Genomic DNA, 20,406 nt, shown 5'->3' with positions numbered 1-20,406 from the left:
CCGCTGACTACTGAAGCAGCAGTAGTCAACAGGCAAGGGAGCCAGAATGAGGCCAGTAAGGCGGCCACAGGAAGCCAGTCACTGGTGACCAAGCAAGTGCAGGCCCAAAGTGATAGGAGTTACTCAAGAAACAAACCGGGTGGGGGGTGCCTGGTGGTTCAGTCGGTGAAGTGTCTGCCTTCGGCTAGGTCATGATCCTGGGGTCCTAGGACTGAGTCCTGCACTGGGCTCCTTGCTCCACGGGGAGCCTGCTTCTTCCTCTGCCTCTGCCTGCCGCTCCCCGGCTTGTGTGCCTCCCCGGCTTGTGTGCGTGTGTGCTCTCTCTGACAGATAAGTTAATTAAAATAAAAAAGAAAGAAAGAAAAGAAACAAACTGGGTGGGAGTAGGGTGTACAGAAGGGGAGAAGAATGCCCTAGATGAGGACTGTGTGGGTGGTGTGAGAGAACAGAAGAAAGCAAAAATGAACGGTTGGATCATAAGTCGCCTCCTAATCCACACCTCAAGGGTAGGACAACCAAGGTTTTAGAGATCTGCGTTTAAAGATGTCACCTGTGTGCTCTGAGGGCCAATGGGAGGCTGGAATGCAGACCAAGAGGAAGTAGGGAGACCAAGAGAACCCCAGGCAAGAAGAAAGGTGTATGGCATGGAGGAGGCAGTGGCAGAGCGTGGGAGCCAGAACTGCCCTTCGGGAAGGAGCTAATGAGGCCAGTGCAGACTGAACGGTCCACTCATTCTGTCCTTGTTAGAGATGGGGTTTTTCCCATTAAGTCATTATGGACACTACAGAGGATGACCCCCAACTCTAGCAGGAGTGACCCACATCATCACATATGTGGTGCATGTCTACACACACAATGGCTACAAACAACTGGGCAGGCAGGAAGCAGGAAGTGTGGGACTGGAGCTGGTTCTCCCACAGCCAAGAAAGGAAGAGTCAGGGGCGCCTGGGTGGCATAGCGGTTAAGCGTCTGCCTTCCGCTCAGGGAGTGATCCCGGCGTTGTGGGATCGAGCCCCACATCAGGCTACTCTGCTATGAGCCTGCTTCTTCCTCTCCCACTCCCCCTGCTTGTGTTCCCTCTCTCGCTGGCTGTCTCTATCTCTGTCAAATAAATAAATTTAAAAAAAAAAGGAAAGGAAGAGTCAGCAGAAAAGGGGCAGGAGGGGTGCTCCAGAGACTGAGGAAAGTGACTAGTCTGCAGGGTGCCCAAGGGAGATCTAGGATGAGCAGCTTTGTTCAGCCCAGGCATGCACCATGCAGGGCAGGCAAGGCTGACACAATTACCCACAGACACCTGAGACCTAACTCTCCACATGGGTTCCACAATCGCCAAGCAATCTTGATTCTTAGGTGGCTCCCTGTGCTCCCTTCCCTCTCTCTTTCTTTCTTTTTTTTTTTAAAGATTTTATTTATTTATTTGACAGAGATAGAGACAGCCAGCGAGAGAGGGAACACAAGCAGGGGGAGTGGGAGAGGAAGAAGCAGGCTCATAGCGGAGGAGCCTGATGTGGGGCTCGATCCCAGAACGCCGGGATCACGCCCTGAGCCGAAGGCAGACGCTTAACCGCTGTGCCACCCAGGCGCCCCTCTCTCTTTCTTTCTTTTTCAAGATTTTACTTATTTGGGAGAGAGAGCATACAAGCACAAGCAGGGGGAGGGGCAGAGGGAGAAGGAGACTCCCAGCTGAACAGGGAGCCCGATGCAGGGCTCAATCTCAGGACCCTGAAGATCATGACCTGAGCCAAAGGCAGACGTCCAACAGACTGCGCCACCCAGGCGCCCCTCTCTGTGCATTTTTCTATTGGGTCACTCATACTGTGTGCCAATTACAAGGCAGTTCTCACTATAAGCTCATAACAAGCCATTCTGAGACACATGGGCAGTCTCCTGTGAGTGTGAATGAGCTAACCAGGGCAACCTCTCTATGCCAGCATGGTTAAAGCAGACAGAAGCATAAATCCTACAAAATTTCATCAGGGAAATGCCAAGTGATCAGGTACTGGCTAGTACCAATTGTCTACCCAACATCTCCTCCTTTAAAACCACAAACACATAATCATTGCCATGTTATTTTAAGTACTTCCCTAAATGGAATTTCAAAAGTAGAATTACAGAACACATGTTAAAAAGCAAGAATATATTAAAGACTTGTGTATTGCCCAACTTTCTTTTTTTTTTTTTTTAAGACTTTATTTGAGATAGAATTTATTTGAGAGACAGGGGGAGGGGCAGAGGGAGAGGCAGAAGCCAATTCCCTGCTGAGCAGGGAGCCCCCCTGGACAGCGGGGCTTGATCCCAGGACCCTGAGATCATGACCTGAGGCAAAGGCAGGCAGAGGCTTAACTGACTGAGCCACCCAGGAGCCCCCGCCTAACTACTTTTGGAAGAATGTAAAAAATACCCGAGGCTGTTGGCAATGCACCAGTGCCCAGTACAGCCTGCCCTCTTGGGGAAGTGAGCATGAGCATTAAAAGTTGCCAATAAACTTTCATTTCAAAGCTTTTTTAAAAAAAAGTAAGCTCTACTCCCAATGTGGGGCTTGAACTCAAGACCCTGAGATCAAGGGTCACATTTTCTACCAACTAAGCCAGCCAGGCGCCCCACCCAAGCTTTTTATTTTTCTGATTTATTTATTTTAGAGAGAAAGCAAGAGAGAGTATGCCTGATGGGGGTGGGGCAGAGGGAGAAGGAGAGAGAGAACCTTAAGCAGATTCCGCACCAAGGACAGAGCCCAACACCAGGCTCAATCTCACCACCCCGAAATCATGACCTGAGCAGAAATCAAGAGTTGGACACTTAACCGACGGAGCCACCCAGGCGCCCCCCCACCCAAGCTTTTTAAATGGAACCTTGGTGTCACTGTCACATCAACAATCAGCCCTTAGTACTTAAGAAAAACATATGCCTCTTGCTTGTTGTACAATTGAGGGTGCATAGTAAAGAGCCAGCAATCATGTGGCTGGCTGTACAAGCCCTAGAGCCTAGCACAAATACTTGATCTTCCTGCCTCAGTCTCACCATCTTTCATGTGGGAAAAATATCCCTTACCTTTGCAGCTCTTTTGCAAAACAATGACGCTGAATCAAAGTGCCCAGTACTGTTCGTAGCACCCTGAAGACAACCCCGTCAGCTGTTTAATTCACTACTTACAGCTGCCTGGTCTAGATCAGGCACCTCTCCAGGGACTAGAAATACAGCAGCGAACAAAAACAGACACTCACGGAGCGTATATTCTAAGTGGAAAAACAATCAATAAATTATGTAATAAATACGTCAGAAGAGCCAGAAATCACAGCTCTTCTTACAAGTGGTAAGCGCTAGGGCGCCTGGGTGGCTCAGATGGTTGAGCCTCTGACTCTACTCTTGATCGGTAAGATCAAGTCCTGCCTGAGCCCTCCCTGCCTGGGGCTCCCAGCTCCACGGGGAATCTGCCTGAAGAGTCTCTCCCTCCGCCCCTCCTCTCACTCACTCGCGCTCTCTCTCTAAATTAATTAAATAAATCTTAAAAAAACAAACAAGTGGTAAGTGCTAGTGGATGAGAGCAAAGAAACCATGAATCCCAAGAACTGAAGTAAGAAGTTTCTGGCTTAGTAAGACTTAATTCATTTCCAGGAAAGACTTGCTTGGTACGACGTAGCTCATCACTCTGCTTAGGCTTAGCGGGGCTGAAAAGCCAGCACAGAGGTAACAGGGCAGTCCTCTCCCAGTTATTTATTCCTAGAGAAGGCTTAGCAGCCTTGACTACTGGTCTCCCGAGATTTCCGCAGGAACTAGATGAAAGAACTTGACGAGAAAAAAAAAAAAGCAGCAGGCTTGGAGAGACAGTACTTGGTCTTATCCAGATTTATCTTATGACTTGATGAAACCATCACCAGCAATCAGCAAAGTCCCAGAGACCTGAAAGGAGCATCAGAACCAAGGAGCCATCACACCTGCTTGGCGACTTATCACCAAGGAAAATTCTTTCCTTTTCTCCTAACACAGGACCTACCAAGGCCAGCCTTCTGCTTCTACTAGAGAAAAAGAACAGCTGTCTGGATATAGAGATGGGTCTGCTTTTGTGATTCAGGCCTTGAGATGCAAGGGTCAAGAATTAAGAGTGAACTTCAGTTTTTCAAAAATCCATGAAAAAAAATCAATAAAAAGATTATTATTGAGCCTTAAAAATAAAATTCTGACACAGACTCCAACATGGATGAACACTAAAGACATTATGCTCTGCGAAAGAAGACACAATAAGACAAATATTGTATAATTCCTCTTATAAGAGGTACTGAGAGCCATCAAAAACAGAGACAAATAGAATGGTGATTGCTAGGGGCAAGTAGGGAGGGGGAACAGGAAGTTACTATTTAATGAATACATGAGTTTCTGTCTGGGAAGATTAAAAAAAATTCTGCAGATGGATGGTGGTGATGGTTGCACAACACTCTGAATTTACTTAATGCCAATGAACACCTGAAAGTGGTTCAAATGATCTATGTTATATAACATATACTTTACCACAACCAAAAATTAAAAATAAACTTCACCAAATACTCTTTTTCTAGACACTTTAAATAGACAGGGTTTAGTCAATTACTCAGAAATGCTCTGCAGTGGACACAGCCCCAGAAACATCTGTAAGGAATTCGCCTATAGAAAGATCCTCAGTCTCTCCCATCCATGCCCTGGGATCTCCAGGACACCTATGACTCAAACACAGCCCAAGCACACCTTGGCTCCTCCTCTTCTCAAAGAAGCTGTTCTTACGAATTTCTCTATAGTTTCAGTTCAGGATTATGAGGAACTCCCTCCAAACACTAGGTTGACCCTTTTGTCGATGAAACCCCTGGGAGTGGGGACACCTTAATTCTCTAACAGCTGCGCCTGATGAGGTTATATCACTAATTGATTTGGAGGATCTTATCTTCAAGATAAAAAGCTTTCTCACAGCAAAGGAAACAGTCAACGAAACCAAAAGACAACCAACAGAATCGGAGAAGATATTTGGAAATGACACATCAGATAAAGGGCTAGTATCTATAAAGAACTTAACAGACTCAATACACAAAGAACAAATAATCCAATCAAGAAATGGGCGGAAGACGTGAACAGATATTTCTCCAAAGAAGACGTACAAATAGCCAACAGACACAAGAAAAAGAGCTCCACATCACTCGGCATCAGGGAAATACAAATCAAAACTGCAATGAGATACCACCTCGCACCAGTTAGAATGGTTAAAATTAACAAGTCAGGAAATGACAAAATGTTGGTGAGGATGTGGAGAAAGAGGAACCCTCTTACACTGCTGGTGGGAATGCAAGCTGGTGCAGCCACTCTGGAAAACAGTGTGGAGGTTCCTCAAAACGTTAAAAATAGAGCTACCCTATGACCCAGCAATTGCACTACCAGGTATTTACCCCAAAGATACAAATGTAATGATCGGAAGGGACACCTGCACCCCAATGTTTATAGCAGCAATGTCCACAATAGCCAAACTATGGAAAGGGCCCAGATGTCCATCGACAGATGAATGGATAAAGAAGATACAGTGTGTGTGTGTGTGTGTGTACATACATACAATGGAAAATTACACAGCCATAAAAAATGAAATTTTGCTATTTACAATGACGTGAATGGAACTAGAGGATATTATGCTAAGGGAAATAAGTCATTCAGAGCAAGACAATTATCATACGATCTCACAAATATATGGAATTTAAGAAACAAGGCAGAGGATCATAGGGGAAGAGAGGGGAAAAAAAACGACGAAACCAGAGAGGGAGACAAACCAAGAGACTCTTAATCACAGGAAAAAACTGAGGGTTGCTGGAGGGGTGGGGGGATGTGGTAACTAGGTAATAGACAGACATTAAGGAGGGCATGTGATGTTACGAGCACTGAGTTTTATGTAAGACTAATGACTCACTGGCCTCTACCTCTGAAACCAATTAATATATTATATGTTAATCAACTGAATTTAAATTTTAAAACAAGAAACGTACAGATGGGGGGGAGAAACAACTGGGAAGATATCAAAAGATACCAAATCCAACCAACTCCTTTGTAGAAGGGTTATTGCTCTGGGACAGCCTCAAAATGAAACTGAGGGGCTCTCTCTACCTCTCTGACCCCTAACCTAATTTTCTTTCAGCCTTGGTGGCCTGGTGATACAGACCAGGCAATTCCTGGAGGACAGCATCAAGGGTGTATCGAGAAGGAAACCTAAGGATCTATCTATCCTTCCAGAGGCTGAAAAGATACCACAGGCCAATGGAGCATATCAACCTCAGGTGCTGAGGCCAACAACAACTTCCCACTCTTCCCTGGGACCAAGGTCACTTTGGCCATGAAACTCAGAGGAGACAGGCATGCTGTGTCTATGTGGATGATGCCTGAACACAGAGCCTGCCAGAAAAAGCCAGCTATGAGGCTTAGATGCTTGTACTGAACCATGAACCTAGTGGGGTGTGTGTGTGTGTGTGTGTGTGTGTGTGTAATCAATCTGTAACTACTATAAAAACAGCCAAGGTGCAGGCCCTGAAGGTGGTGGTGGGGAGGTTGTCAAAGGGTTACAAATGTGATACTGTGGCCTATACCTACAGCAGGGAGCAGCTGAGCAGTGCCTCACTGTGGGAGCTCCCTCATTTGCATACTTGTCTTAAATAGCCCTCCCCCAGGGATCTTCAGCACAAGTCCTTCCCTTCCCCTCAAGGCAGGTGCATAGGTGGGCTGGCTAAAGAATGCATGCACACTATCACCAAAAAGCTAGCCAAACCCAATTCTCTAGAGACACTAATCTTGGCAGTGGGAATCCCACACCTGGGTTTGTAGCAGCAGAAGCCCTAATTCAGAACCTCAACTCTCCTTCAACACTCTACCCAGGAAGTAAAATAGAAAGTCAATGGTCCTTGGCCTCCAGGACAAATGTGGCAGCTGAGGTGCTTCATAAAGTACCCGACTATGAAGGTAATGCTCTAACAGAGATGGAAAAGGCGCCAGGGGAAGTTAAAAGGCTTCACATGGTAGCTTAAAAACAACTACCAGGCTCCAAAAGGCCCAAAAAGATGGCAAATGTTCCCAAACGATCACATCCATCACCTTCACAGAGTAACCTCCCATCCCTAACCCAGTGCTAACCTTTCTGGCCTCATGTGAAGTTACAGACATGAGTATTCCTAAAATATACCACACAATACAAAAAACCACAGGACTTATGGGAAAACAATGAAATTAGGGGTACAGCACTAAAAACCTTTGTCAATGTCTCACACACACACACACACACACACACACACGTTAAGAACCTAACAGAATGGAAGCACACCTCTGCGCATTTTAAATGGTCAGGAGATGCACGAATACTTTACAAGGTTTGCCGCTTGTAAGTTATTGGGAAGTAGAGAGAATTTTTTTAAACAAAAGATGTGTATGGGTGTGGCTCATAACACACAGAGTCACTGAGAAAGCTGGAATATGTTTGAGGTGTGTACTTTCTACAGTCTATGTGACTTAGTTTGGCTCAGTTCGATTTTCTGTGTTCATCTAGTATTTCCCATAGATGAAATCATGCACAGCAAACTCAAAATCCCCATAATGTTCAAACTGTTCCTAGTCTATCAATTGCGTTGGAACAAGTCATGCTTCCAAACAAGTGTTTAAAGCAGAACTGACTGTACTTTACTCTGATACCATGGCTGTCAGTCACCTGCTGCAGGCTCTTCCTAACAGCAGTGCCATAATCTGATCCGTGCCACCCGTCCCCTTCCCTGCAAAGGTCCCACACCCCTTACCACTTTGGGAAACTCCTGCTCATCCTTCAAGACCTACCTCACTGGTTTCTTGTATTTCTCCTGCTCCCCAACTAACCATTTCTTCTCCCGTACTCGACATGGTCAACCGGACTCCAACTCCAATACTTACTGCAGATAGTCTCCTTAAACTATCAAGGTGCACCTGGATGGCTCAGTTGGTGAAGCGTCTGCCTTTGTCTCAGGTCATGATCTCAGGGTCTGGGATAGAGCCCCTTGTCAGGCTTTCTGCTCAGCAGGGAGTCTGCTTCTCCCTCTGCCGCCCCTCCATGCTCTCTAATAAAACCTTTAAAAATTAATAAAATCTTTAAAAAAAGAAATTAAGCTATCAAGCTCAATAGATGCTTGACAGAAATGGCACAGAGTATTTCTGAGGTGAAAAAAATGATGAAAGGGGGATATGGAGCCTTACTGTGCAAGTAAAAATATAGTCACCATCAGGAAACAAAGAAGACTTAAAAACAGACCATCACCATGGGAGAGAAGGAAAGAACATCTCATCCCCACAGACATAATGGCTAGAACAGATGCCAAACAGAGTTTGAGCCCCATGTTGGGTGCAGACATTACTCCAGGAAAGCCTTAGGGTCAAAATTTCATTTTACACAAGGAAGCTATTGATAATACTTATTTTGAGACACCTTCAGGCCTTTCCTACCCTGCACAGTGTTGGTAGGAAAAATAAACCTGACAACCCTTATTTATACCCGGGAAAAATAAAACCCTTCCGAAAGTAATTCTGTAGCAGCACTCTCCAAATCAACCTCACACGCTTTCTCACACTTGAACTCTGACCTTGGGATGCAGCAGTATCTGTGCTGTGGGCCTTCCTCCTCAGAGAGGAAACCTCAAAATGACTTGCTTGCTCTACAACCCCCAAACCCCTGCTGAGAAACAAGACAGGAAAGGCAAGTTACAAGAGCGTATATGTGAATTATACCTCAAAAAACAGAGTCAGCCAGCCCTGTCACATCTACAGGAGCCATCTAATCCGAGGACATTGAAAGATGTAGGTAAATCATTTCAAAATAAGACACTGATAACATACAAAGAACATACAAAGCCATATTTATACGGCATAAAACAATTACCTTATGCACGTACTTGCATTCAGTAGCACCTCAAATCTTTTCCAGAAATTGGTGGGGGTAAAAACTACTGGACATGAACTTTGCAACAGCCTTTTAAGCAAAAAGTCAGTGAAGAACTGCCACAACTGGCCTGAGCTTGGTCCCCAGTCCCCACTGTGGCCCAAGCCACACTTCTCTCTTCCTAACTGGTCCAGAGCCACTAGTCTCACCCATCTTTCTAAGCCATCCTCACAGTACGGTGATTTTTCCCACGTGGTCTTAATATAAATTCTGAATTCATTAACTTGGGGCACACCAAAGAACTTTGACCATCCGGTTCCTGCTTACACCTCTCCAGTCCTGTCTCTCCACACTCTGTATTTCAACCTCAAGGGAATTTTTCTCATTCCCTCCACCCTCACTCCTTAGTTCAATCAGGGGTTGTACCATGCCTATTCTGTTCACAGCTATACCCCAAGCAGAAAGCTTGGCACACAGAATACCTCAAAAATGTGCTGACTTAGAATTTTTAAAGTATCCAAACTTCAAGGGGGTGAAAAAAAAATCTCATTCTTTTTATGTATAAAGCATACATACCCATACAGTACATAAAAAGACCCACGGTATATAAGCAGCATTAACATTTCATGGAGAGGACAATTAAAAAAACTAAAGAAGGTCGGGGCAGTTCATCGAAAAAAAAAGTTGATAAACACTGTATTAACCTAAGCTTTTTAAATCTGAGTTGGAAGCTAAAGTTCAGATAACACAAAACCCAGCAACACAACATCTTTCTACCTGAATGTTCCCATTTCACCTGCAGCGCAGATAAAACTGAACCCAATATGTCTTCCCACCCGTTAAAAAAACACACCACCAGTTAAACAAAGCGATTCCCTTCAACGTTTCTGTCCTTCATCACCAGTGGTCCCTAAACTCCTGGTCACTGAACTTAAAGGCCTCGTCCTGCAGCCACTGGAAAGCGAGGTTCCAGACTAGCTCTTCCGTCAACTAGTTAGCCGGCTGCATGACCTTGGGCACACCGCCTCAGTCTCCCCAACCACTCAGGCAGCCTCGGCTGAGATCCTAGGTCTGGGAGACCCTGACGCAGAAGCAGAACGAAGGAATGACTGTGAACGTCGATGGGCACGGACAAGAATAAGACAGAAGCCAAAACCTCACAAAAACGGCTACCACAGGGAAGTCCAGGCTCTGAACTCTCCCCTTCTCCTGGACGGTCAAAGGGTGGACAGCGGTGTTCGCTAAGCACTTCGTTCCGGGTCTCAAGCCTCCCCCTGAGACCCCGCTCACACTTCAAGCACTAGGCTGCGGGCGCCCGAGCCCAGTGCAGGCGCCCGAGGGGCGGGGCCGGCCGCAGGCCTCAGTGCTCCAGCGCCACCCCCCACGACCGGAAGCCGAGGACCTACTAAGCTCAGCCCCGGGTGGGCGCTCCCCCGGCCAGCCCCCGCCGCCCCCAGCGCCGTCAGCCCAGGAGGCTCCGCCACGCGGCCCGGACAGACTCGCAGGCTCGCGAGCGAGGCGGCGGCACGAGCACACAAAGAAGACGGCGTTAGCGGGGAACAAAAACCTGGCCGGGGCCTCCCCCGAACGGCCCGCACAGGCCAGCGCCCCCGGCCGCCCTGCCCGTCTCCCGGAGTGACCTTGGGCGCGTCCGTCCCCCTCCCCAGCCCCGGTTTCGCTGGCTCCGCTACAACCGAGCGCAGCGGCCTCAGTCCGCCGGGGCAGCCGAGACCCTCGGCGAGGCGCTCGCACGTTCGTTCCCCCCGCCGAGCCGGGCTCGAACGGCCACGCGGACAGCGGGGCGTGGCGGGCGGCCGGGCCCGCGGTCCCGAGGGAGGCCCGGCCGGGCGTCCGGCCCGAGCTGGCTTGGCCGCGCTACGGCGGACAGCCGCGCCGCCGGCTTCCGCAGGCCGCGAAGCCGTCCGAACCCCCCATCCGCCCGGCCCTGGCTGGCCGCTCGCTCTCCCCAAAGCCTGACTTACCGGGAGGTTTGGTGCGGCAGGAACCGCCGCCGACACACTCGGGCGAGGAAGCACCCCCGGAAGCTACGGAGGAGATACCCTCAAGCAAGACGCCGCCGCCTCAACAGCGACCCACTTCCGCTCCTGAGGCCTGGGCTCCACCCCCCGCGCCCTCCCATTGGCCGTCGTCCCCTCGACTCCGGCGGGCTACCGGTCCAGGAGGTATGTTTTCAATCCTATTGGGTAAGAAAACCATCTATTACCGCTTTGAAACGCGCCTCTTTCCGGTCCCGCCCACGCTCGCGAGCTCGAGTTCCCGCTTTCCCGCGAGACGCGCAGTCTGCGGCCCCGGGTGCGCAAGGCCTCTCGGGAGTTGTGGTTTACTGGGATGCCGCCTCGGGGCTCCGGGCGCTTTGATCTTGGCCACGCACCTCTGGGCGACCAGGCGGAGCTGGTTCAGTACAGGCGTTCTACGGCCCGCATACCCGGGCCCACTCCCGCCCCTCTCTGGGCCTAAGTTCCCTCTCCTGTTAGCATGGCTTTTGTGAGCAATGGCCCCCGGTCTCTCCTGTCGGCCAGAACTCAGGCCTGAATCTGCACCAACTCCACGGCACTGGCCGTGCCCTGGACCCGGGGCCGGGCTCCTGGTCCCAGTGATCCCGGACTTTCCAGGCTGGCGGTGAAGACAGGAGGGAAGCACAGCCTCGCCCATTTGCGGGAACCCGGAGGAAGCACTCAATCAGAGTCTCTGGGAGGGCTCCCTGGAGGAAGTGACGTCGGAGCTGGGAACTGAAAGGACTAGAAGGGAAGAGCACAATCTCAGAAGAGGGAACCTGGGTGGGGAGAAATAGGCTGGCCTGTCCAGGAGACTGCAGGCTGCCCATTGTGCGAGGAGCAGAGTTGGGGAGCAGTGGCGGTGGGAGCAGGCAAGAGCCATATTGTGGAGGGACCAGATATCTGGATTATCCCGAGGGCGATGGGTGTGAGGAAAGGAAGGACTGAACCCCTGGGGGAGCACTCTGCCCCAGGACTAGTCCTAGGAAAAGGGCCATGGCCTGGGCCGAGGCCTGGAGCTGTCTGGGGCATCTGGCATAATTCCGAAGGGTTAAGAGCGCGTGGGCTCTGGATCCTATCTGCCTGAGTGTGAATCCCAGCTCCATTGTTTAAGCAGGTCTCACCAGTCCCCTTACCTGGTATGTGGGGATAATAGTCCAGTACCTGCGTCAGAGGGGGAAGGCGGGGAGGTGGTGGACCTCACACAGAACAGCACAGGTGCATGCCAGGCTCTGAGAGGAGGCTGCAGATCAGATCCTCAGGAGAAAAGTGGGTGGTGGGTTCCTTGCGTTCGGCTGCCAGAGCTGGACTTGGACATGGATTTGGCAATCGAAAGCCTAGCTTGTCCCTCCTGTTCTGAGGAACCCAGATCCAGGCCATGGCCGTCATGACTGGTCCCCAGACACCCTCCCGGCAGTGAGGACGTCACTTGGAATACCTGGGTTGGACTTTTACTAAGAGCGGGTCTTCAACCCAGAAGATTGAGTCATGTATGGAAATGACTAAGCAGATCAAAACCAGAGAGCATTCGTGGTTTCGTGTTGCATTTACGAGCAGTCTCTGTGTTTGATACTTATGCAACCGTAAAAGAATTTGGCATGGCAGATAAATCTGATTCTGCATGAAATATGTTGACTATTGATTTTGATAGTGATTTTAAGTTGGAAGTTACGAGATATTAGTTTGTTATTGTAATTGGAATATTAAAAAATTTACAAATTTAAGAGAAATTAGACCTTTAATACATCTATAGGAATCCTTAGTTGATAAGACAAACAACAGAAATGCTAAAAAATAAGTTTAGATTCTACATGTATAAATGCAGTTTAAAATGTTAAAGGGGGAGTGCCTGGGGGGGCACAGTTGGTTAATCATTCAACTCTTGGTTTCAGCTCAGATTGTGATCTCACTGATGGTGGGGTCGAGCCCTGTGTCTGGCTCTGTGCTCACTGGGGAGTCGGCTTGCAATTCTCTCTCTCTCTATCCCCCCGCCCCGTGCTTGCATGCTCCCTCCCTCTCTCTCTCTCTCTCTAAAATAAAATAAATCTCAAAAAAAAAAAAATGTTAAAGGGGATTTCAGCTTGTAAATGGAACCATACACGAAACAATATAGATTTAAAAAATAAGATTAATAATTTGAATTCCAGAATCTAAAGAAAAGCTAGGGTTTTCCACTTGTAACTTTATTTTTTTAAGATTTTATTTCAGAGAGAGAGCAAGCATGAGAGCGTAAGCATGAGCAGGGGGAGGGGCAGAGGCATAAGAAGATTCCCTGCTGAGCAGAGAGCCTTATGCAGGGCTCCGTCCCAGGACCCTGGGATCATGACAGGAGCCGAAGGCAGCCGCTTACCGACTGAACCACCCAGGCGCCCCTCTATTTGTAACTTTAATGTATCACATTAAAGATGTGATGTTGAGGGGCGCCTGGGTGGCTCAGTTGAGTGTCCAACCCTTGATTTCAGCTCAGGTCACGGTCTCAGGTTCGTGACCTTCAAGTTCTTTCGGAACTTCATTTGACACTGAACTTGGGGTGTGAATATCCCTGGCTCCCTCACAGGTAATGCCTCTGGCCCTGAATGTTTCCAGCTCGGAGAAAAGCCTGGAACCTTGGTGCTTCCAAGTGCCACACAGCTAATGTCGATTCCTGGTATCACACCGGAACCTGAATCTCTGTGGATGAGGTCAGAGAATCTGCTTTTTAACTATTTGCAAAGAACCTCTACCCACGTGAGTTTCAGGTACTGTCCATGAGGGTCTTCTGGCTGCACTTAGGCAGAAAATACACTGAAGCAGAATGTCACTTCCTTGGTGGTCCGGAGAGCGATTTCTTGGCATCAGCTGGACGTGGCTTCTCTCAGCTGGCCCTCTTTCCAGGGGCAGTTTGACTGTTTCTCAAAGGGCTCATGAAGGGGGCATCTGGGTGGCTCAGTCGGTTAAGTGTCCGACTCTTAGTTTTAGCTCAGGTCATGATCTCAGGGTCATGGGATCAGGCCCCATGTCTGGCTCCAGGCACTCCCCCCTCCCAAAATAAAATCTTTTTTAAAAGGCTCTTACAAGTAGGGGGAAGCCTCAGTAAATGAAGGCCAGCTAGCTGCTGCTTCTAAACAAACCTCAAAGCTCAGTGCTTTGAACAAATACGCGTTTATTGCTGTTAATGAATCTACAAGTTAGTGGGGGCCGGGGGAGGGTTCTGGTCCTGGCGGCCTCACATGCTGGGTTTTGCTGGTCTGTAGTATGGGTGAGGATGGCTTCCGCTGGGACAACTGGCTGACCTCATACAGTGTCTCATCCCAGCAGGCCACCCTGGACATGCTCACACTGGGGCTGGGCAGGGTTCCGAGAGAACAAGAGGGAGCTCCAAGGCCACATGAGGCCTAGCCCCAAAACTGGCACATAGCCACTTTTGCTGCACCCTATTGGCCAACACGAGTAAGCCCAGATTCAAGGACTGAGTGAAATAGACTGCCTCTTAATGGGAGGTCACAAGACCGGGGACCTGGATACTGGAGACATTTTGCCATCAATCTAGAACACAAGGCCTGCCCTCAGGCCACCACCTCAGGGGATGGCCCAAGGCCTATTCCCACTCAGGTCTGTATGGCGCAGAAGGTCCAGGTAGTCTGAGCAGCTGCCCAGTTCAAGAGGGCAGTTAGGGACGTTTGTGTGCACTGCCAACCAGCACCATTGCCAATAGCACCAAGCCACAAATCGGTTGGGCCAGCACCTCTCCCCTCTGCTCCAGAAGCCAGTCCGAGAGGTGAAGGGTTATTCTCCCCTCCTCCTGCCACAGTGCTTGCCTTGGGCACCGATTCAGACCTTCCTCCACCGCAGGAACTGGCTCCGCAGAGCATGTTCAATTCAGCCCAGTGAGACTGGAGCAGATGTTCACACAAGACTTTGAGGACAGAGAACCCTCCAAAGAGAGCCGCCAGGGAGAGATGACCCTTCTTCCTCTGGATGTTGTGAGGCTGGAACTGCTACCAGCTTGGAGACCAAGCCCCTACATCAGGCATGTCCTGAAGCCCACCCTACCTTTGGGCTGCCAGTTATGGGAGTTAGTAATCCATCCTTCGAAACTCTCAGAGCTCCTGAGGGACTCTCTGGACAGGTCATCATCAGTGTATTTCCTTAACATCAAATGAAATGGGTTTGAATCACATATAACACAGGATACAAGAAATGTCACATTTGTTTCTTTAAATGAAATTTAATCTGCTCCCAGCTTTTTTGACAGGGAGGTGGGAAATTTCTCTATCAACCTGGAAAGTCCTGCATTTCTGACACTGTTCAAAATATTGGGGGAGAACGCTGGTGTTCAGTCGGCTGTCCCACCTCAGGATGCCCATCTTCCTGGTTGGAATGTGCCCTGGCGTCCAGCCTCCCCCTCTGAGGTGTCATCTCCCCCGCAGACCCAAGGAGGATGTCTGGTTGGGGGGCATCTCTCTCCTGGACATCTGTCTACCTGGCTGTTTCCAGCCCCTCCCCCATGGACTTGCACAGACTGTGCCCCTCCTGGGAGCTGCAGCCCCTTGTACTTTATTCATGATTCTGCATTTCCACAACAGGTTTTAGCTCAGCCAGACTGTCCTCAAGGCCGTGCTCTCTCCAGCCTGGCGCTGGAACCAAAGGAACCAAGAGAATGAATGTGTCCTGCTTTGGACTCATGACCACTGGCTCCAGTCATGTTCCTTTGGCGTTGCTGGAGAAGGCTGGGTCATGCTCTAAAGTCTTGCAGACTTAGCTTTGGCTCAAGGCTTTTGTGGCTGGTTACTTTACCTCTTTGAGGACTACTGGCTTCATCAGCAGAATGGGGGTAGGAGATGGTGCCTGTGTCCCCATGGGCCCCCTACCCCCCTATGGCCGTAGCGAGGTTTGCTCGAGATAAGTCATGAGATAGGCCATTTCCCAGTGGCTCGAGCATCCCGGCCACTTCACCCAAATTTACGCCACAACCACACAGGTTAATCCACCAGACTCCGGGCAGAGTGGGGATTCCAAGTTTTCACGTGTAGAGGTGGCTCTGGGAGCTTTGAAGAGGGCCATGGCTAATGCCTTGCGCTGGGTCCTAGGGAAGGGCTAGGATCTAGGCAAGGGTGGCCAGATCTAGCATATAAAATACAGGACAGCCAGATACATTTGAATTGCAGATAAAAAGCAGATACTTTTTTTAGCGCGTTTGTCCCACGCAATAACTGGGCGTCTTGCATCTTATCTGGCGACCCTGTTCGGGGCGGGTGAGGACGTGTAACTGGGAGAAGGGGTGGAGAGGGCGCGCGGCGAAGGAAGAGGAGGCGCACCCCGCTGGCCGCACGCTTTATTGGGGCGGGATTCGCGGGGTCTGGGGCGCGCCCGCGCGGGCTCAGGTGGCCTCCAGGCGGCGCGCGTGCCCGCCGGCCGAGCCCTTCAGCAGCAGCGCCCGCAGCCGGCGCTCGCGGCTCCGCTGCAGCTCCCGCCAGTGCTGCTCCTCCAGGTGCGCCTGCGGACGCGCCCTCGGAGAGGTCGGCGCACGCCGGTGCCGCCCCCCACCCGCCCCGCGCCCGCATCCCCGACCGCCCCGCCGCCCCAGCCCCCCCGCAGCGCCCAGAGCTCACCCATCGCTTAGAGCGCGCGGGTCGCGGCGCCGAAACCGGCTGCGAGACGGTGGGCCTGCTGCGGCGCTCGGCCGCCCTCTCCTCGATCTTGCGCTGCAGCGCCAGCACGCGCGCGTCCGGGGACCGCATCCCTGGGGCCGCGGACTGGGCCTTCTTCTCCTCCCACCTGCGCGGTCGATAGGGCGGGCTGAGGGGCGGCCCTAACTGTAGGTTCGTGGGAGTGCTTTAGGTGCAGGGGGGAGAGTCTCTCCAAGGACCGCTGGGGTGCCGTCGCCCCAGCGCCACTACCTTGTTGCTCATAACATTTTAAAAATGTACCCCATTTCTATTAGCCACGGAGGTACTTGGAGCAAAAAAATGAAAACCCTCTTTTATCTTGTGCTCTCCTTGCCACTCTCTTGCCTAGAGGTAACAGCTGCTAATACAGCTTTGCAAATCTCTATCATAGGAGACCATTTTTCCTTCCAAAATGAGGTCTCATTCTACAGACTGTTCCCTGACGGCTTTGGTTTAAGTGCACATCACGGCACCACCAGTCAGCCTGCCCATGAAAATGGTCCTAGTAAATTAATGCCACGAGGCCTGGCTGCTCGCAGAGGGCTCCCAGAGCTTTGTTAGCAGGTTTGGATCCTTGGAGATTCCCCGACGCCAACCACAAGGCAGGTGGGGTCTATCAGGCTGAGTCAGGAAGTGGGGAGGTCTCCCAGGTGCCTGCCACCTTAGGGTCCTGCTGAGTGGCCAGCCCGCCTTGCCTGGACAGCCCCCACAGTTGTCATGGGGCCTCCTCAAATAGTAACCAGAGAGACAGTCACTCAAGATCAATAGTGATGGATTTTGTGACTGTCCTCCCTTCTGTGCACCCCACCCCAGTTTCACACTTTCTCTGGAGCCCTGGGTGCCAGACCCTGAACCAGGCTATGCTATGACAGGCCTGGGTACCACCTGATGGGGGTGTGTGTGTGTGACACCAACCCGCCCCTGACCACACTGCCACGGGACAGACGAATGGGGCTGGAAAAGCCACCACAGTGTTCCCAAAACAAAAGGGGCACTTGTGCACAGGCTCTCCATTAAAAGAGAGAGGTCAAGTCGAGATGCCTGACAAATGCTATGTGGGAATCTCAGCCAGGTTCTGGTTTAAAAAGAGGAAAAAAAAAAACCATTATAGCAAACAATCTTTTAAAACTTATAGCGAACAGTCTTGGGGCCCTAGAGAAACATGAATACGGAGAGGATATTTGGATGATGGGAATTTTTGTTGAATCTTCTAGTTCTGTCATTGTGCTGTGGTTATGCAGGACCATGTCTTTTTTTCAGAAGATGCACACCACAGTGTTCAGGAGTGAAGAGTGTCTGATGCCTGCAACTACTTCCAGATGGTTCCTTAGGGACAGATAAGTCAATAGCTAGATGAAAGACATGGCAAAGTTCATACTTATGACCTACATGTGATCATTTTGCATCCAAGCCCTCGCTGCACGATTTTTTCACCATTTTCGTATGTCTGAAAATAATCTAATAAAATAGTAGGGGTGGGAAGAGCTCTTGCAAGAAAACTGCAGGAGGGAAGCGTGTTGTTGCAGGGAAAACCCGCCCGGAAGGAGGCAGAGGCAGGCTCGCTCCTTGTTCCCGCCGGAGGCCCCTGCCACCGGGACCACTGGTACCGACCTCAAGGCCGCAGACCTCCCCATGGCTGCGCGGCACAGCGAGATCTGCTCCACCATATTCTGCAGTTCCTGGCTCCTGGCGCGCTTGCCCTGGATGATCTGGTCTCGCTTCTCTTCCTCCTCGCGCCGCTGGGTCTCCTTGAGCAGGGCCAGCCGCTCCCGAAGCTCCACCACAGACATTTCCCCTTCCAGGCCATACCCAGGGATCTGCAGGGTGATGGCGAGAGCCGAAGCTTGCTGTCAGGCCCATGCCCAGCCTGCACAGCCGTCTCCTGTGCCCTGACCTGTCCTATGCATCAGCACTGGTGCCCCTCCCCCAAATTCCGTCTGGTCCCTGTGCCCAGGAGACCTCCTTGCCTCTGCTCGGTAGCACCTGTGTACCATGTGTCCCTTTCAGTTTCTCCAGCCTGGGCCCCTCTGTGATGACTGCATATCACAGCTGGGTGCCCTGTAGGCTCCTCTACTGTGGTAGGGCCCAAAAGGAGCTCACCGCTATCTCCCCAAGCCAGGCCCCAGGGGCCTGGAAAGAGTGCCCTCTGGACTTCCCACATGCCCTGGGATCAGGACGGGTTCCCAGAGCAGTTGCCATGGCCCTTCCAGGCCTGCTCCCACCTCACCAGATGCCAGCCTGGCCTCTCCTGCTGCTTCTCACACAGGCTTCCAGGCACCAGTGTTCTCCTCTCAGCCTTTACGCATCCAGCCTTCGTGCACCTGTGCTCTCCCTACACCGCCCTTCCCACCTGGGCCTGGGGAGTCTTGGGACCTCCTTCAACAGGAAGCCTATCTTGTGAAGCCTACCTTGCCCACTCCCAGGGGCCCTGGCCTCTGGTCCCCAGAGGTCACAGAGGTTTCCCTACCAGGACTGTGCACTCTTGGGCCAGCCCTAGGCCTCCGGCATGGCAGGTGCCACATCCACAGCTGGACGTGCCGCTCACGCCAGGTGGATCTGGGCTTGGGGCCAGACCTCCTTTGGTCTGGGTGGGAATCGTGGACGCGCCCTCCCATGGCAGTGCCGGGCACGGCAAGACATGGGGAGGCTCCCCTAGGACGGGCTGTGTCCTTACCTGGGTCAGGTCCACGAGCTTGCCCTTGCGCGTGGGCTGTGTCTCCAGGGCTCGCAGTTGAGAGATGAGCTCACAGCGCCGCTTCTGCTCCTCCTTGGCTGCCTCTGCTCTGCGCTGCAGGAGCTCCCGGCTCTCGTCTATCACCTCCTGAACTTAGGGGCCAAGCAGGGTGCTGAGGAGGTCGGAGAGTGGCCTGCCCAACCCCAGCCTTCCCTTGAGGGCAGCTGGGCTCTCGACAACCACAGTGGCTCACTGGGGGCTGGAAGCCAGTCGGGACCCGAGCTGGGGGGAACAGAGCTGGGCACGGCGTCATGGTATCCGGCCCCCTGCCCTACCTATCTGCCTCCGGCCCTTCAGGAGCTTCATCTGTGCCAGCTTAACATTCTTCTGAACCTCCATCACCTGCTCCACCAGCTCCTTCATGGACCTCTCCTCCTGGAGGCGCCTCTCAGCACACTGCTGCATCAGCTCAGCCGTCTGCTCAGATAACCGACCCACCATGGTCATGCTGGAGGGGTCCCCTGGAGCAGGCCTGTGTCCCCCGCTCTGCCCCAGCCCCAGGAGCAGCATGAGGTCTGGGGAGCCGAAGCAGCTCCTGACCCCGAGTCACCTTAGAACCCGGATCTAAGCTCATCAGCTCCTGGGAGTCCCCTGGAGGTCAGGGCCTACTGGGGAAGTTTCACCTCATGTCCTGCCTTCCTTCACTGTGGTCCTGGGGAAACCAAGTCAGAGCCACTGGGTTTGCCCTGAAGCCCACCCACCCCTGGACTCCAGTTGAGAGAGGAGGGCGCTCATTGCTTTGAAGCCCTGCGGAGCACAGGACATGCCGGCCCCCCGGGCAGCCTCAGGCTCCTGTCACATGAGCCCCCAGGCAAGTGCTGCTGGTCACCCCGCTCTCTCCTCTCTCACAGTGCCTCGTTAGTGCAGAGTCTTAAACAATGGGACGGGAGGGGGCGGTTTTGCCACTTGGACGCGCGTGCCTGGAACCCTCCCGTGTGTGCAGGGCTTCTCGCCTCATCCCCTCCGCGCTGCCTTCGCTCGCCTCGCAATGTGCTCTCCTGGACTGTAGCTGCCTTCTCTTTGTGGCTGCGTGTTTTGGGGACTACATCACAAAGCTTTCATCCATTCTACTGTGGATGGACATTCCGATCGCTTTTAGTTTGGTGCTGTGGTGAACAATTT

General features: G+C 51.5%; 2 protein-coding genes across 3 annotated transcripts in view; both read right to left on the bottom strand.

Moving 5' to 3' along the window:
* The window catches only part of LOC113245700 (E3 ubiquitin-protein ligase RNF4), a 207,212-nt gene extending 194,878 nt beyond the window's left edge, over positions 1 to 12,334 (bottom strand). Inside the window, exons 1-2 of one of the 2 annotated variants that reach the window (XM_057309835.1) lie at positions 12,039 to 12,334; positions 10,870 to 11,084 (exon numbers count right to left, since the gene is read on the bottom strand). The gene's annotated coding sequence lies outside the window, so the exon portion shown is untranslated. Of the gene's footprint in view, positions 1 to 10,869; positions 11,085 to 12,038 lie in introns of those variants that run through there. The other variant, XM_026485869.4, reaches the window with a different exon arrangement.
* Positions 12,335 to 16,261: 3,927 nt separating this feature from the next.
* The window catches only part of CFAP99 (cilia and flagella associated protein 99), a 31,191-nt gene continuing 27,046 nt past the window's right edge, over positions 16,262 to 20,406 (bottom strand). Inside the window, exons 11-15 of the mRNA XM_026485951.3 lie at positions 19,560 to 19,701; positions 19,225 to 19,376; positions 18,162 to 18,367; positions 16,494 to 16,659; positions 16,262 to 16,378 (exon numbers count right to left, since the gene is read on the bottom strand). Of these exons, the coding sequence (XP_026341736.2) occupies positions 16,262 to 16,378; positions 16,494 to 16,659; positions 18,162 to 18,367; positions 19,225 to 19,376; positions 19,560 to 19,701 (783 nt within the window). The remainder of the gene's footprint in view (positions 16,379 to 16,493; positions 16,660 to 18,161; positions 18,368 to 19,224; positions 19,377 to 19,559; positions 19,702 to 20,406) is intronic.

Source organism: Ursus arctos, unplaced genomic scaffold, assembly GCF_023065955.2.
Source record: "Ursus arctos isolate Adak ecotype North America unplaced genomic scaffold, UrsArc2.0 scaffold_9, whole genome shotgun sequence".
In the NCBI taxonomy this organism is placed as follows: Eukaryota; Metazoa; Chordata; class Mammalia; order Carnivora; family Ursidae; genus Ursus; species Ursus arctos.
Note: the sequence above shows the minus strand (reverse complement) of the source record. Positions and strands in the feature narration are given on the sequence as shown.